This window comes from Tachysurus fulvidraco, chromosome 8 (assembly GCF_022655615.1).
Source record: "Tachysurus fulvidraco isolate hzauxx_2018 chromosome 8, HZAU_PFXX_2.0, whole genome shotgun sequence".
NCBI classification, from domain to species: Eukaryota; Metazoa; Chordata; class Actinopteri; order Siluriformes; family Bagridae; genus Tachysurus; species Tachysurus fulvidraco.
The window spans coordinates 2,529,525-2,547,256 of NC_062525.1; the positions used below are offsets into that span (position 1 = coordinate 2,529,525).

A 17,732-nucleotide genomic window follows, 5' to 3' on the forward strand; every position below is an offset into this window, starting at 1 on the left:
ATAGCTCTAATGTGCACGGTTGGAGACTGGGATAAACCATTTGTAACTCCATGCAGGGGTGTTTGTGCAATTCGACTGGTCCGGTTTACAAATAAACCCAGAAGAAGATGATAACACGACACGATATAACACACAAAAGTTAGACTATACTCGCTTATATACACACAATGTTCGTGTTGTAATAGGTTGTGGACAGAATAATCGTACAGAACAAACACACAACCCTGTCCGAGTGGTACAAACTCAGCGGGGGAAAAAACTCCAAACACAAATGAGGTTGGAGAAGCAGTGACGCAGTTGGGCACTGACTCTGAGGCATTGACTCTGAGGCACTGACTGTTTTAATGGTCTTCTGGAATGTTTTATTTTATTTTTTCAAGTAGTGTATTTTCTATTTATAGATAGAGAGAAAGTGTGTGTGTGAGAGAGAGAGATAGATAGATAGATAGATAGATAGATAGATAGATAGATAGATAGATAGATAGATAGATAGATAGATAGATGTCAGTCCTTATGGTGCACTTTGTTTCACAGAACCAAATGCTTTAATAATGTGTATTAAAGAGTTCTCTCTCTCTCTCTCTCTCTCTCTCTGTGTGTGTGTGTGTGTGTGTGTCTCTCTCTCTCTCTCTCTCTCTCTCTCTGTGTGTGTGTGTGTGTGTCTCTCTCTCTCTCTCTCTCTCTCTCTCTCTCTCTGTGTCTCTCTACCTCTGTGTGTGTGTGTGTGTGTGTGTGTGTGTGTGTGTGTGTGTGTGTGTGTGTGTTTGTCTCTCTCCCTGACTCTCTCACTCTCTTTCTCTTTGGTGAAGTTTTCTTTAAAGAGGAGTTCATGGAAGGAGTCTCCAGTGTCAGTGCTTTCCAACCTTCAGAGGTTTCTCCATAACATGACAAGCTGCGTCGTTTTTTGTTTGTTTGTTTGTTTGTTTGTTTGTTTTGTCTTATTAATCTTAAGAAAGAGGAAAAAAAGGCAGACGTATCTGAGAAGCGTGTTTACAATGTTATCAAGAGAGTATTAAGTAGTTTCTGTGACCTTCCCTAACATTAAATGTAACTATAAACAGTCGTTTAAAGTTGTTTAATAAGTTAAAAAAAATTGTATTTGGAATAAATACAGGAATAAAACACTTTCAGATGTGCTGTTTTAGGAAAATAATCAACTTCAGGGTGGTAATAATAACTCCACTTCACCTAGCATTAAGCATTAAGCATTAAGTAAGGCTCCTACTTCTCAGGTAATATAATCTAATTAATCAAGGCTTGAAGATTTAAATAGAGTAAAATTATTTTCATGGCTTTCGTAAGCAACATGAGAAACCAAAAAGAGGAACGTGGATATATATTTATTTATTTTAGTTACCCAATCCACATTATGTCAACCTATCCACCTGGTGTACATGTCACATATCATGTAAGCCATCGGTTTAAGGTGTTTCAGAAGGGCACGGACCTCCGTTTCACGTTCGGTGAGAACAACGGCGCCTATTTGTGGGCGTCAGGGCTACGGTCGCACCTATCAGGTTTTATGTGGCACATGAAGCTTTAGACGGAGTTTAGATGCATGAGGAAGTGTGAATTCTGGGGAAATTGTGTAATTAAAATGACACGTTTAATAGTTACAGAGTTCCTCTTTTGGTCGTAAGAGCCTTTAGCGTTTGTGTGGTCAAACAAAACCTGTGGTCAGTGTTGTGGATGTTGCTATGCAGCTGGTAAATATTTACACCTATTAATAATTTAGTTAGCTGTCATGTCCAGTGTAAAGGTGTATCGCGAGCATTGATGACAAAATCCTCAGAAATATCAACACTTACCATAGATGTGTTGGTGAATCAGTGGGAAAATACATTAACAACATCCTCTAGCATGGCAACTAAAGGTAGCAGAACATCCACATGATAGCATGCTAATAATTTAGCATGTTATCATATGGTCGTTATGTCTTTTATTACCTTAAACATGTTGTTAAATCATTAGGGATAATTATGTAACTACTGTATATATAACTCTAAATACATTATAATTCCATGTAGCATCAACTGCTAGCATCGTAAACTGAAAGTAGCAGAAGAATCCTAGGTAATGACTATGATTAATAATTTACCATGTTATTATGTGGTTGTTATGTCTTTTATACAGTGTAAAGGTGTCTTTGGTCTTCATCAGTGATCATTTGGAGTTTTGTCAGGAAGGAATTAATGTTAATTCTGTGGTGAAATCAGAAATGATTACACTACTGTACATTATTTACATTGACATTATTTCCAGTCACCCAAATGAGGATGAGGTTCACTTCTGAGTCTGGTTCCTCTCAAGGTTTCTTCCTCATATCATCTCAGGGAGTTTTTCCTCACCACCGTCACCTCAGATTCGTTCATTAGGGACATTAAACATCGTTCATTAAACTTTAAAATGTTTATTCTGTTCCTTTACTTCTGTAAAGCTGCTTGGAGACAATGTGCACGGTTAAAAGTGCTATACAAATAAATCAAACTCAACTGAATATTGCAGAATAAATGAGACGTAATAAATCCTCAGATATGTCAACATTTACCTCAGACGAGTTGTTAAATCAGTGGGAAAAAACTAGCACTACAGTTACATTATAATTACTTAGCAGTGAAAATACTGTTGCTATGTGGATGGTGTACTGTGTTTATGCTACAGATGGTGTACTGTGTTTATGCTAGCTAATGATTGAAGATAATATTTTAGCTCACTAGCTTACTTCATGGTGGTTCATTTGACTGAAAGACTTCAGATCATATTGTTATTTTAAAATTATCCAGAACAGGCTGCTGTGATGAAGTGAACTTATTGACACTAGCGACTCCTTTCCTATATGTTAAATAAACAGATTTCCTCTTCCCCAACATATCTAAAAAATATTTGCTTATTATTAGTAGTAGATTACGCAGAACGTCCACCATACAAATCCCCAATCAAAAGCTGTTACTATAGAAACGATAACCAATTAAAATAAACCAATTACTTATGCCACATGATTATTAACTGATATTTTCAGGTTTGAGAATCCAAAGGCATTGTGGTATAAAGTGTTTTAATCATCATAAACGTATATGTTTTATATTGCGATCATGTCGTTCATGTCGCATGGTGTTTTGCAGCTGAACCGCGGTTACATGTGTACATGTGTAAGTTTCCATGCGCTGTGCGTTAAGTAGGTCAGAATATCAGTGAAGTCACTCTTTTGCTTACTGAGCAATAATCAGGTTGTAATCAAGGTCAGTTTGAGCAGTAACTATAAACAAAAGTCTGATGACTCACCGATACGGCTTTGGGAGTGTGAAGACTCCTGCTGAGTGTGTGTGTGGGTGCGAAGTGTGTGTGACTCAGTGTGTTAATCTGGCTGAAACATCTGCTGTGAAGCAGTAATCCATGTATAACCGCAGGAGACACGTTCTGCTAACTGCTTAGCAAACGATCAGTCTCACTCAGACCCTGATCATTTATCTGAATTAAATCTGAAATTTTTAAACTTTAGATATTAAAGACTGAATATTGTCAAATATTAGATTAGATTAGATTAGATTCAACTGTATTGTCATTGTGCAAATATACATCTATATCTTTTTAAACATTAACCATTAATTACATAAAATGGTAGTATTTCCCAGCATTTTGGACATCGACTTTAAATAAATCAGACCTGGTTGACAATAACACTGAAAGTCACTTTAGGGATTTACAGCTTTTTTTTTTTCTTTTTTTTTACTAATACAATAAGTAATATTTAGAAAAAAAACAGCAAAATTTAAATTAAACATATTATTTAATATGCATTTGAAAGAATCTGTAGACGATTTTAAATAATTTAGTTAAGAATGTTACCCAGCCCTGCGATGGGTTGGCACTCCGTCCAGGGTGTATCCTGCCTTGATGCCCGATGACGCCTGGGATAGGCACAGGCTCCCCATGACCCGAGGTAGTTCGGATAAAGCGGTAGAAAATGAATGAATGAATGAATGTTACCCAGAATTCTTTATCTTCCTCTCAGTTGTTGTTCACATGTGTTGAGTGGAAAAAAAAACAAAAACAAAAAAACAATTTCTACTATTGTTTCACTGTAGGTTCAATTTGTCAAAAGAAGAAAATGCAAACATTAAAATTTTTTCTTAGAATTATTTTATATTTTACTGCTCTGAAATCGGTTAACGCTAATATGCTAAGCTAGTCCGATAGCAATCTTTGGCAGTTGGTATCAATTTACACACCAAAGTGGCTCACTTAAAGTTAACATGGCTACTTCTTTTATATTAGCCAGCCTTGTAGCAATCATATTAGTTAGGCTAAATTTAAAGCAAGATACTGGCTAGCTTAGCTAATGCTAAAGCTAAACTATTAAGACAATATTATATAAATAATCATACAACTGTGTCTTTTTTAGAGACTTTTTTAGGCAAAATGTCAATAAACATGAAACAGAATCATCAGGAATATCAACGTTTATCTCTGATGTGTTGTGAAAATTTAAATCTGAAAATTAAAACAACATTATGGCTAAAATTAGCATTGGCCATTAGTGAACAAATTGCTCAAACGTGTTCTGTTCTGGTCAGGAGAAGACTGATGCTAAGTAAATTCATTCATTCATTTTCTACTGCTCATCCAAACTTCTCGGGTCACGGGGAGCCTGTGCCTATCTCAGGCGTCATCGGGCATCGATGCAGGATACACCCTGGACGGAGTGCCAACCCATCACAGGGCACACACACACACTCTCATTCACACACACACTCTACGGACAATTTTCCAGAGATGCCAATCAACCTACCATGCATGTCTTTGGACCGGGGGAGGAAACCGGAGTACCCGGAGGAAACCCCCGAGGCACGGGGAGAACATACAAACTCCACACACACAAGGCGGAGACGGGAATCGAACCACCAACCCTGGAGGTGTGAGGAGAACGTGCTAACCGCTAAGCCACCGTGCCCCCCAGGATGCTAAGTAAATGAAAATAAAATTACAAAAGAAAAAAGCACTACATTATGTATAATAAACAATTAAACCTATACAGTATTAAGGTTAAGCTACCACCACTGCACTCAATTTAACCAGCTTACTAGTCAGCTTAGCTAACATGACCTCATGAGATGTCTGCATCTGACTAGTTTAGCTTTAGCTAATAATAGCTGAATTATTAAACTCAAGTCAAATATCTATCTATCTATCTATCTATCTATCTATCTATCTATCTATCTATCTATCTATCTATCTATCTATCTATAGATAGGTATTTGACGATATTTGACAATAATAATAATAATAATAATAATAATAATAATAATAATAATAATAATAATAATAATAATAATATACAGGTATGAGCACTTTTTAAATAACTTGACCAATGTGCCGTGGAGATACATAGATGTTACAAGTTCATTATTATATTTAATCAATTATATATATGATAAATTAACAATAAAAAAAACAATAATTATATTTTTAGTTTAATTATTTAAATATTAAAATAAAATCCAAATGTAAAAATATAAATAAGTAAGAATACACTACAAATTCTGCTAAACAGTACATCAAACAGATAAAGACAAAACAAAAGGTCAAGCTTCTGATTGTTTAATTTAACTTTTGTAACAGGTTTGTGTTTTTGTCATATTTTTTTTACACAAACCACAGCATGCTCCAATGCAGGTTCTCTACTTTTTTTTCCTGCCACAAATAATTTAGGAAGTGATGTGAAACCTCTGGCTTTGGTCTTGGATAGCGTGCAGTTGGCTCGTTCAGCACACTGAGACTATCACAGGATCTGTCTGTCTCACCCAGTAATGAGGTCTAATGGACTCGGGGCCAGCCTCGTTAGCCAGGCGTGTATCATAGCTGTATCAGTATACAGATGGTGTAAACACAGCTGTTAGCCTGAGCAAACTCCACCTCAAAAACCCCAAACACGCTCGTCTGTGGATGCTAAAAGAACACACGTCGGAAAGAAAACCTGATCATCTGATCCAATCAACTCCTTGGAGGCCTGTTAGCATGTTATATATCATACGATCAGTCTCATATTGTCTTGTTTGTCCTTTCAGTAGTAGATAATGATGTTGTCTTGACACGAAAATGTACAGGAATACGAGGGCTTCTGCTTTTGGGACAGATTTATGGATGTAGGGTTTTCTGTGTAACAACAACAACATTCATGAAAGAATACATTGGGAAGGTTTCCTTTTCACGATGTGTTATTTAACAATTACAGAAAGGCAAGTAACTATCACCCTAGCAACCGCTTAACCCAATAGCAACCACCTGGCATAGCATAGGAACCACCTATGCCACTTGAGACACCTCAAGGGTGCAAGGGTTGTTGATCAGAGGATCGGGGTTCGAGCCCCAGCACCGCCGAGCTGACACCCTTGGGCCCTTGTGCAAGGCCCTTAACAATCTCTGCTCCAGTGGTGTCTCATCATGTCTGACTTTATTCTCTGACCCCAACCTCCAAAGTTGGGATATGTTTACATTTCTATCGAATAATATTCTGTTATAACAATACAATAACCTATTTTAACCCAAAGTTCATAAAAAATGTCATTATGAAGAGTTTCATGAAGATGGAAAACAATTTCTACTAAAAAATTAATATTTGTATTTGTACTGGAAAATACTTTGGTGCTAATGCCCCCTATTTTCCTTACCATCAGCTAGCATGCTAGCAAACTTTGGCAGCTGGTATTAATTACCAAAGTGGCTCATGTAAAGTTAGCTTGGCTACTGTAAAGCCACACAATCAATAGTTAGCCTAATATTAGCTAGCTTTGTAGCAATCACACTAGCTAGGTTAACTTCTAAGCTAGCTAACTTTAATTCAGTGCCATGCTCAGATGCTAATGCTGTTAAACTATCAGTGCTATATTTTGTAAATACTCATGTAGCTTTAGGGTGCTTTCACACCTTCCTTGTTTAGTTCGGTTGAATCATACCAGAGTTCGATCGCTCACTTGGTGCGGTTCGTTTGGGCAGGTGAGAATGCAGCAATCGAACTCTGGTGCGCACCAAAAGCGGACCAAACGAGCGTACCGAGACCTCCTTGAAGAGATGGTCTCGGTACGCTTTCAAACGAACTCTGGTACGGTTCTTTTGTGGTGAGAACACGATCCGGGATCGAATAGATCTAACTGCAAAAAGTATTGCGCATTTTGGACTAAACCAGCCACCGTAGTGGGTCGTTGGCAATATTTTCGGAAGATGAGCATGTCACAGTTTCACAAAAGTAATGCTCGACGTCTCCTGGAGTGTCTTGCGATGCGTCTTCGCCGTTTGCAGTGCATTGAAATGATATTTTCGAGCCACATCCGCGCTTCATTCTGAAAATGAAGACTTTGCATAGAGTGCCGTATATGAGCGATGTAGTAGATTACAACCATGAACATAATCGCAGCACACGGTCGTCTCTCCGTGGTGTACTGTATGCTGTATTTTCCTCTTTTTGTTTACTTCCGGAGTTTCGTTGAAATTTCCCGCACGTTTATTCTGACCATCTTCTATCGCTTATCTGAACTTCTCGGTCGAAGACATGTGGCCAATGAGTGATGTGGATGTTATCACATGACTGCATTTTGGTTCGTTTCAACTGGTGCGGAACAGAACGATCGGTGTGGTGTGAAAAGGAACCAAAACTGATAAAAAGCTACAATGGGTCATTTTTTTGCTTTTGGTCCGGAACGAATGAACTATAGGTGTGAAAGCAACCTTAATGTCATTTGAGAGACAGTGTAAAGGTGAACCGTCAGTAAAAATGACACAGAATCATCAGGATTATCAATGTTTAGATTGACGTCCGCAGAGCTCTTATTTATTTATTTATTTATATTTACTTTTCTCGTTGGCATTATAGCAGCTATAAATGCTCGTTCTATAACCAGCTTCCCTTTATTCTTTCTCTTCATTACCGAGAAAACCCAAAGAAACGTAAATTCCTCCGTGATGATGTTAGAAGACACGTTTTTGTACTTTCTCCAAACTGAACGATATAAATGTAGCACTTAGCACACGCAATGTTGTTTTATTTATCTACAGTCTGAACACAGTGTTAAATTTGATATTAAATTTAAGTCAAATTTCCATGCAATCGGTATCATGTAGCTGTTGTGTGTCACACAGTGTGGATACAGGGTTAAGAGATTCTTTGGAAGGTTTCTGCTCAGGAAACGAAGACTCGGGCAGCCGTGAGGTTCTACACCTCCATCTAGTGGAAAGATAGAAGAGGTGGAGAACGAGAAGGGAAACGATCAGGTCAGGACAAGAAAAGAGTCATCTAGCGAACGAGTTTTAAATGACCGCCGAGAGCCGACTCACGTGTACGAGTTTTTGGTCCTACAAAAGGATCCGTCTGCTCGATTTTCATACTTAAATAAATGTAAATCAGTTGAATTATTATTGCACTGATATTTTACTCATTATATGGTACAGTAAGATTTATACATCATAGATGATCAGAGAAAGAACAAGTGGTCAAACTATACAATACAATGGTTTTGGATCGGATACGGTGAACGGATCATTAAGAAGTCAAAAGGATTGACTCGTTGATTCAGACACTCAAAAAGAACCTGCTGGAAAATGTATTTTGTCTATGTATCTATATTCATTCATTCACTCATTCATTCTCTACCGCTCATCTGAACTTCTCGGGTCACGGGGAGCCTGTGGCTATCTCAGGCGTCATCGGGCATCGAGGCAGGATACACCCTGGAGTGAAGTGAGGTGAACGTGTTAACCACTAAGCCACCGTGCCCCCTATGTATCTGTATTATATTATATAATAATGTGCCAAGGTTTTCATGCCCAAAAGAACTAATTCATTCGTTTATGTGGCACGATGAGCTGCTAATATAAAAGCAATAATGTAGAGCTGATGTTATACAATAATAGAATAGAATCCTTTATTATCACCACATATACATTATAGCACAGTGGAATTCTTTTCTTCACAGAGTGCAGTTATAGAAAACTAATCAACACCTTCTGCCCAATCACAATCCAGAATTTAGTGAAACTTCCATCCACTAATTTTCTAGATTAGATTGTAATACAGCGTTGGACCTCCTGTTTGTTTTACCTGATAGGTGACATTATTCCACCATTTACTAAGCACACACACACACACACACACACACACACACACACCGGTGTTGAAGCACCTTTTCATGTAATTAAATACATTTCAGTCTGAGAATTGTTTAAACTGAGCTTAACATCACAGATGTTAAAGATATTTTTACAGGAGTGTGAAGTGCCAGCGTTGTAAAGAGCATAAATAAATAGATTTCATTAATCTAACATGTTCACGCTGTGGTCAGACATCAGTGCTGTCCGGTTTGCTTGCTTTTCGTAGTCTGTGCTATTAAGTCCGCCTGATTGTCCTCGTTCTTCTCCATGTAAGACTGAACGGATCTCCATAAAGCTCGGATGTTCCCCTCTCCGAACCCAGTGGCTCCACGCCGCTCTATCAGCTCCAGGAAGAGCGTGTCCTCGGAGAAGATGGGCTTGGTGAACACCTGCAGCAGGTACCTGGTGGAGAAGAAGTCGTTCTTATAACAAAGCTCTGTCCTCGTTCTCATATTTATATGCACACGACCGATCACGGAGCTCCAAATGCACATCGTTCACATACAGCGCTCTGATTGGTGCAGGTGAAGCAGTGTGAAGTGCTTAAAACTCCTGAGCTAAACACTGTTACTACACAAAACGCGGTTGTAGCTGCCTCTCTACATTACTACGATAGAAAAGAGGTGTTATTTGTGTAGTAACAGCGTTTAGCTCAGGAGTTATTGACTCGGGAAACTCCAACCTGTGAATATGTGGCCGACTTCCTGCTCCTTCAGTTCTCTCCAGCGCTGGAAAGCTGATCCTATATTAACACGTCCTACTTCTTGTCCTTATCGTAAGTCTTTCTTCTCTTTCTCTCTTTGTTTTTATCCTCCATGTCGATGTTAAAACCGCTTTCTGCTAATGTCACACATGCGCACTGAACACTCTCTACGCCCAGATTGACAAGACCCGCCCCTTTCTGCTCATTGGCTACACATTTGTTTTGTTTGGCGACCCAATGCAGTTTTCTGAAGCGTTTCTCAAACAACAGACTTTACTTAAGACGCCGAGGCGCTTTTTTCCTTCTCGATAGGTGAGTAACGTTGGTTTTGCTTTGTTACACAGAACTAATATATGCCTTTGTCCTTTACATCATTATGCTTGTGTGGCATTTTTGCTTGTTTGTTTATCTACAATCGTATTGTTCTTCCCTTCAGCTATGATAAAGACGTTTCTTTCCGTTAGTCGCCTGGGTTACGTATGTATGTGTGGGCGGAGCTATCGATACAGGGGTGGGACCCGTTTGGGTTAGGGGCGTGTTTGTTTTGGTGATTTTATATGTCAACATTCGCTTTCAAACAACGACGACCCCACCTTTAAAGATACTTTTCACACCGAACCTGGAGAGTCGCCAAGTTTTATTGTAAAGATATAATTTAATTGCATTGTAGATTGTATTATTTGTGTAGGCGTGGATTTATATGTTTGGTGTTTGTTTTCATTCTCTATTAACAAAATCACACTGTCTGATGAGAACATTAAGTGAAGATCTTGACATGTATCCTGTACCTTATGCCTTGTGCTGCTGCCACACAATAAGACGATTAGACTTTTGCATTAAAATTGCATAGTGAGCCTACATAGTGCATAGTGAGCCTACATAGCGAGCCTACATAGTGCATAGTGAGCCTACATAGCGAGCCTACATAGTGCATAGTGAGCCTACATAGTGTGCATACATAGTGCATAGTGAGCCTACATAGTGCATAGTGAGCCTACATAGTGCATAGTGAGCATACATAGTGCATAGTGAGCATACATAGTGCATAGTGAGCATACATAGTGCATAGTGAGCCTACATAGTGCATAGTGAGCCTACATAGTGAGCCTACATAGTGCACAGTGAGCCTACATAGTGCAAAGTAAGCCTACATAGTGCATATAGAATATTGTTTGCTTGTGTGAGACGCACTGCTGTCCGTACCGTTTACTGCATGCGCTCGGATCCTCGTCGTTCCCCTGCAGGTCTGTATCCAACAGGATGCCGTGCTGCATCAGAGCTTTAGGATCATGCCCTGCCTCCTCGATCTCCTGCTGCTTCCCCACCTGATGGAGAAGAATCACGGTGTATCAGATACAGTGGTGTGGTCAGTAATAGCGCTTTATCTGAAGTGGAGCGCCTGGAGAACCTCGCTGTAGTAGGCTGCAGGAGGAGAGAAGAACTGAACAGAGGCGTTGGCCATGGTGTGTGCCGTGGACACGATGTCCTGCGTGAACAGGCCGATGTGCTGGATACCTGGACCTCCGTGCTGCTCCAGAAACGTGTCCACCTGATTCCGACCTGAGTTGCACAACACGCACACAAAGATAAATGAAATAAATGCATAAATATGTTATTACATGCGGATGTGCAGAAATGTCTGAGACCCCACCCCAGATAAACCAGAACAGAAACAGTACTCTGCTCGGGCAGAGATTCGGCGATGACGAACTTGCAGTCCGGCTCTTTTCTGTCTTTAAAAGGGAACTTGATTTCCGCCTCGCTGCACTTCCAGTACTCCATAGCGGTCAAGCGCAGACCGATTCCGTCCTGATCCAACACGTAGCCTTCCTCTGCGTCCTCGTTGCTGCTCGGGGGAAACGAAAACAGGACATGTATCAGTGACGTTCACGAGTGAGGAAACACTGAAAGCTAATTCTCTTATATAAGACTATATTCCTTTTGGTGTGTGAAGGAATCAGCATCTGCACTGTACACATGTAAGAACCAGATTTAGGTCATTAGGAGCATTATGTGGGAGCCATAGTTAGGAGTCCCAGTTAGGGGCCCTAGTTAGGAGCCCCAGTTAGAATCCCTAGTTAGGGGCCCTATTTAGGAGGTATGTAGGGAAAGGCAGGGAGCCACGTGTGACCACAGGATCTCACCTGGAGATGAAGAACCTCTGGAACCCGAAGTTCTTCTCGTACCAGCGCATCACCTCAGTCGTGCTGCGTCTCGTGCACGCGTAGGTCACGTGATCAAAATGCGTCACGTGACACCGCGTGTCCTCCTCGTCCTCCCCGGTGCCGACCTGACAGAATCCGGGCAGAAAGGTGCCTTGGTAGCGACTCGTGTCCACGAGCGTGTGACACACGTTACCCACGATGGACTTCACGACCGAGTAGGTCACGTGACCACCGTCGTCCCCGACGCGCGTCGGCGGCACGAGCAGGTCGCAGCCTCTTGACCGCAGCGACTCCGACGTCCTCTCTACGTCCTCGACCTCAAAACACACGTTACACGCGGTGTCCACGGCGTAGTGCGGGTGCACGTCGTACAGCACGTCAGTGACACGTGCCGCTCTCTCATTCACCACAAACACCGCGCCGCCTTTACGGAAGGCGAGCTGCCGAGCTCCGGCCGCCAGTCTGGCAGCAAACACCCTGAACTGGAACTTAGACACGAGGTCCTGGGCCAGTTTGTCCACGTTAGAGACGTGCAACGAAATATGGTGCAGCCGGCTCAAGTAGGCAGCCATGTTTGGTGACGTCACACAGAGTGGGCGTGTCTTCATCTGACGTAAACAACCTGTGAACGAACAAACAAATAAACATACGGATTTATTTATTTATTTTCACTGAATGTGTCGATTCGCACCTTCCTGTTTTCAGTGTATAAACAGATTTATATTTATTTATAGCTGTTGATATCCGGTGTGTTTGGTCACGTGACTGCCGAAGCCCCGCCCCCTCCTGCTGCTGCTGAAGGTTTATTTAGCTTCCTCTATTCTGTCGCCGCCATTAAAACAAATTCACACCGAATATCTCGGGTTTAGACGCGACAGGCGGCCGTTTGGGGCGGGTTTAGTCCTGACACAGGACGTGTGTGTGTGTGAGAGAGTTTCTGAGAGAACAGATAAAGATGTAAAGCGGTTTGTTTTGGTTCTCCGTGTCCCAGAGAGAGACAAGAGGAAGAGGAGGAAGGTGAGGAAGACCTGTGTGTGTTTGTGTGTAAACGTTCACCTTCATGTTAACACTGTAAACAACGTCAGGTGTTATATTAGTGTAGTAACGTCTCATTAACACTTTATTAACGACTCGGGAGACATTCAGACTAAACTCTGAGTGATTAAGGAGACCTTCAGACTAAACTCTGTGTGATTAGACCTTCAGACTAAACTCTGTGTGATTAGACCTTCAGACTAAACTCTGTGTGATTAGACCTTCAGACTAAACTCTGTGTGATTAGACCTTCAGACTAAACTCGGTGTGATTAGACCTTCAGACTAAACTCTGTGTGATTAGACCTTCAGACTAAACTCTGTGTGATTAGACCTTCAGACTAAACTCGGTGTGATTAGACCTTCAGACTAAACTCTGTGTGATTAGACCTTCAGACTAAACTCTGTGTGATTAGACCTTCAGACTAAACTCTGTGTGATTAGACCTTCAGACTAAACTCTGTGTGATTAGACCTTCAGACTAAACTCTGTGTGATTAGACCTTCAGACTAAACTCTGTGTGATTAAGGAGACATTCAGACTAAACTGTGTGTGGTGATTAGACCTTCAGACTAAACTCTGTGTGATTAAGGAGACATTCAGACTAAACTGTGTGTGGTGATTAGACCTTCAGACTAAACTCTGTGTGATTAAGGAGACATTCAGACTAAACTGTGTGTGGTGATTAGACCTTCAGACTAAACTCTGTGTGATTAAGGAGACATTCAGACTAAACTCTGTGTGATTAAGGAGACATTCAGACTAAACTCTGTGTGATTAGACCTTCAGACTAAACTCGGTGTGATTAGACCTTCAGACTAAACTCTGTGTGATTAGACCTTCAGACTAAACTCTGTGTGATTAGACCTTCAGACTAAACTCTGTGTGATTAGACCTTCAGACTAAACTCTGTGTGATTAGACCTTCAGACTAAACTCTGTGTGATTAAGGAGACCTTCAGACTAAACTCTGTGTGATTAGACCTTCAGACTAAACTCTGTGTGATTAAGGAGACCTTCAGACTAAACTCTGTGTGATTAAGGAGACATTCAGACTAAACTCTGTGTGATTAAGGAGACATTCAGACTAAACTCTGTGTGATTAGACCTTCAGACTAAACTCTGTGTGATTAAGGAGACATTCAGACTAAACTGTGTGTGGTGATTAGACCTTCAGACTAAACTCTGTGTGATTAGACCTTCAGACTAAACTCTGTATGATTAGACCTTCAGACTAAACTCTGTGTGATTAGACCTTCAGACTAAACTCTGTGTGATTAGACCTTCAGACTAAACTCTGTGTGATTAGACCTTCAGACTAAACTCTGTGTGATTAGACCTTCAGACTAAACTCTGGAGACATTCAGACTAAACTCGGTGTGGTGATTAGATTGTTTACTCAGACACACAGCTCATTATTCTTATTTACTTCACATTTACTTTATTTGCAGTGCACTGATGTCTGATTAGTGGTGTTTGGTCACATGACCTACTACATGTTTGTACACTGTACCTTTTCCCCCCCACAGAAATACCTGGGGCTATTTCTGCTGCTCACTGTATAGACACGAAACTAAAGAAATCTTTCCACACACATTCTGTACAGAACTGACTAACATGAAACATTTGGACTCCCAGAGACAGTGGGATAATAATCACATGTCCACACGGAGAACTAGTCCATATGAATAGGGCTGGAAAAGCTGTAGGAGACTGAGACATGTGCTAGAAACCTTTGGGGTGGTAAGACTGTGTGTGTGAAAAGCTCACTGATGTGTGTGTGTTTTTCTTTTCCAGCCTGTTGCTTGCTGGACTTGACACCAGCAGTTGTGTGTGTGAGTGAGTGTGTGTGTGTGAGTGAGTGTGTGTGAGTGAGTGTGTGTGAGTGAGTGTGTGTGAGTGAGTGTGTGTGAGTGAGTGTGTGTGAGTGAGTGTGTGTGAGTGAGTGTGTGTGAGTGAGTGTGTGTGAGTGAGTGTGTGTGAGTGAGTGTGTGTGTCCGTGCGTGCGTGTGAGTGCGTGTGTGAGAGTGAGTGTGTGCGAGTGAGTGTGTGCGCGTGTGTGCGCGTGCGTGCGAGTGCGTGCGCGTGCGTGCGCGTGCGTGCGCGTGCGTGTGCGTGCGTGTGCGTGCGCGTCCGTGTGCGTGTGGCTCTCCGTGCGTGTGTGTGCGTGAGCGCGACCGTGTGTGTGTGTGTGTGTGTGTGTGTGAGCGTCCGTGTGCGTGTGGCTCTCCGTGCGTGTGTGTGAGTGCGAGAGACCGTGTGTGTGAGTGTACCATCATGACAGATCCCCATATGAAGTGGGCATGTGAGTACTGCACGTACGAGAACTGGCCCTCAGCTATAAAGTGTACCATGTGTCGAGCTCAGCGCCGCAGTGCCGCCATCATCGACGAGCAGCTGAACAAGTTTAAGAGTAACTCTGTGTGCGGCGACGACGACTCGGAAACTAGCAGCCTGATCATCTGCCCCGATTCCAGCGCCAGGCCTCGGGTGCGCCCGTGCCGTCCTCTGAGCCCGGCAGCCACGCGTCCGTGTCGCACCCTAACGAGGACTATAACGATAAAAACCGCCTGCACGCTCCCAGATGGAGCTGCACCATGTGCACGTATGAGAACTGGGCAGAGACGCAGAGCTGCATCGTGTGTGAGCACCCTAACGACACCTCACCCGTCATCACTAACGAGCTGGTGCAGCGAGGAGGAAGGACACGGAGGACGAGGATGTCCTCTCCTGTCTCCTCAGACTGCGATGCGGAAGTCCACATCCAGGACATTGAGGTGGGAGCTCACGGCTGTGACGAGGACTTTAAAAAGCTCAAACAGATCAAAAACCGTATGAGGAAGAGCGACTGGATGTTTCTCAACGCCTGTGTGGGTGAGTGGATACACAGGCACACACACACACACACACACACACACACACACACACACACACACACACGCGCGCGCGTGCACACGCACTTACTGTACACATGCACTCACACTTACACACGTGCACACGCTTACACGTATGCGCACACGCACACACACACACACATTCACACACGCACGCACAAACACACAAGTGCACACATACATACACACACGTACATGAAAGCACACACACACATACGCACACGCACACATACGCACACGCACACATACACACATGCGCACACACACGCACACATACACACACGCGCACACATACACACACACGCGCACACACACACATACACACACGCGCACACACACACACATACACACACGCGCACGCACACGTACACACACGCACACATGCACGCACACACACACACATGCACACACACGTAGACACGCGCACACGCACACACATGCACACACGCGCACACACACACGCGCACACACACACACGCACACGTACACACACGCACGCGCACACATACACACGCACACGTACACACACGCACACGCACACATGCACGCACACACACACACACACATGCACACACGCGTACACACGCGCACACGCACACACATGCACACACATGCACACACGCGCGCACACACACACATGCATGTTAGACAAAAGAAAAGTGCTTATAAGCCAATAATCAGAACATCATCAGCTATATTTGTTTACTAACATTTCAAAGAGATTTTACTTATTTCCCTTCATCTACATGAACACACTAATGTCCTGTCTCATGTCTCCTGTCACACACACTAATGTCCTGTCTCACGTCTCCTGTCACACACACTAATGTCGTGTCTCACGTCTCCTGTCACACACACTAATGTCGTGTCTCACGTCTCCTGTCACACACACTAATGTCCTGTCTCACGTCTCCTGTCACACACACTAATGTCGTGTCTCACGTCTCCTGTCACACACACTAATGTCGTGTCTCACGTCTCCTGTCACACACACTAATGTCCTGTCTCACGTCTCCTGTCACACACACTAATGTCGTGTCTCACATCACAGTCCTGTCCTGTCACACACACTAATGTCGTGTCTCACGTCTCCTGTCACACACACTAATGTCGTGTCTCACGTCTCCTGTCACACACACTAATGTAGTGTCTCACGTCTCCTGTCACACACACTAATGTCGTGTCTCACGTCTCCTGTCACACACACTAATGTCGTGTCTCACGTCTCCTGTCACACACACTAATGTCCTGTCTCACGTCTCCTGTCACACACACTAATGTCCTGTCTCACGTCTCCTGTCACACACACTAATGTCGTGTCTCACATCACAGTCCTGTCCTGTCACACACACTAATGTCGTGTCTCACGTCTCCTGTCACACACACTAATGTCGTGTCTCACGTCTCCTGTCACACACAATAATGTCCTGTCTCATGTCTCCTGTCACACACACTAATGTCGTGTCTCACATCACACAGTCCTGTCCTGTCACACACACTAATGTCCTGTCTCACGTCTCCTGTCACACACAATAATGTCCTGTCTCATGTCTCCTGTCACACACACTAATGTCGTGTCTCACATCACACAGTCCTGTCCTGTCACACACACTAATGTCGTGTCTCACGTCTCCTGTCACACACACTAATGTAGTGTCTCACGTCTCCTGTCACACACACTAATGTCGTGTTTCACGTCTCCTGTCACACACACTAATGTCGTGTCTCATGTCTCCTGTCACACACACTAATGTCCTGTCTCATGTCTCCTGTCACACACACTAATGTCGTGTCTC

The 17,732-nt window shown here is 42.6% G+C and overlaps 1 protein-coding gene across 3 annotated transcripts in view; it reads right to left on the bottom strand.

Moving 5' to 3' along the window:
- Positions 1–8,901: 8,901 nt before the first annotated feature.
- The window catches only part of LOC125138388 (4-hydroxyphenylpyruvate dioxygenase-like protein), a 16,312-nt gene continuing 7,481 nt past the window's right edge, over positions 8,902–17,732 (bottom strand). Inside the window, exons 2-6 of one of the 3 annotated variants that reach the window (XM_047817491.1) lie at positions 11,989–12,631; positions 11,524–11,690; positions 11,253–11,404; positions 11,048–11,169; positions 8,902–9,543 (exon numbers count right to left, since the gene is read on the bottom strand). In XM_047817491.1, coding sequence (XP_047673447.1) covers positions 9,336–9,543; positions 11,048–11,169; positions 11,253–11,404; positions 11,524–11,690; positions 11,989–12,631 — 1,292 coding nt within the window. In that variant the 3' untranslated portion in view covers positions 8,902–9,335. Of the gene's footprint in view, positions 9,544–11,047; positions 11,170–11,252; positions 11,691–11,988; positions 12,632–17,732 lie in introns of all 3 variants that reach the window. The other 2 variants (XR_007143710.1, XR_007143709.1) reach the window with 2 other exon arrangements.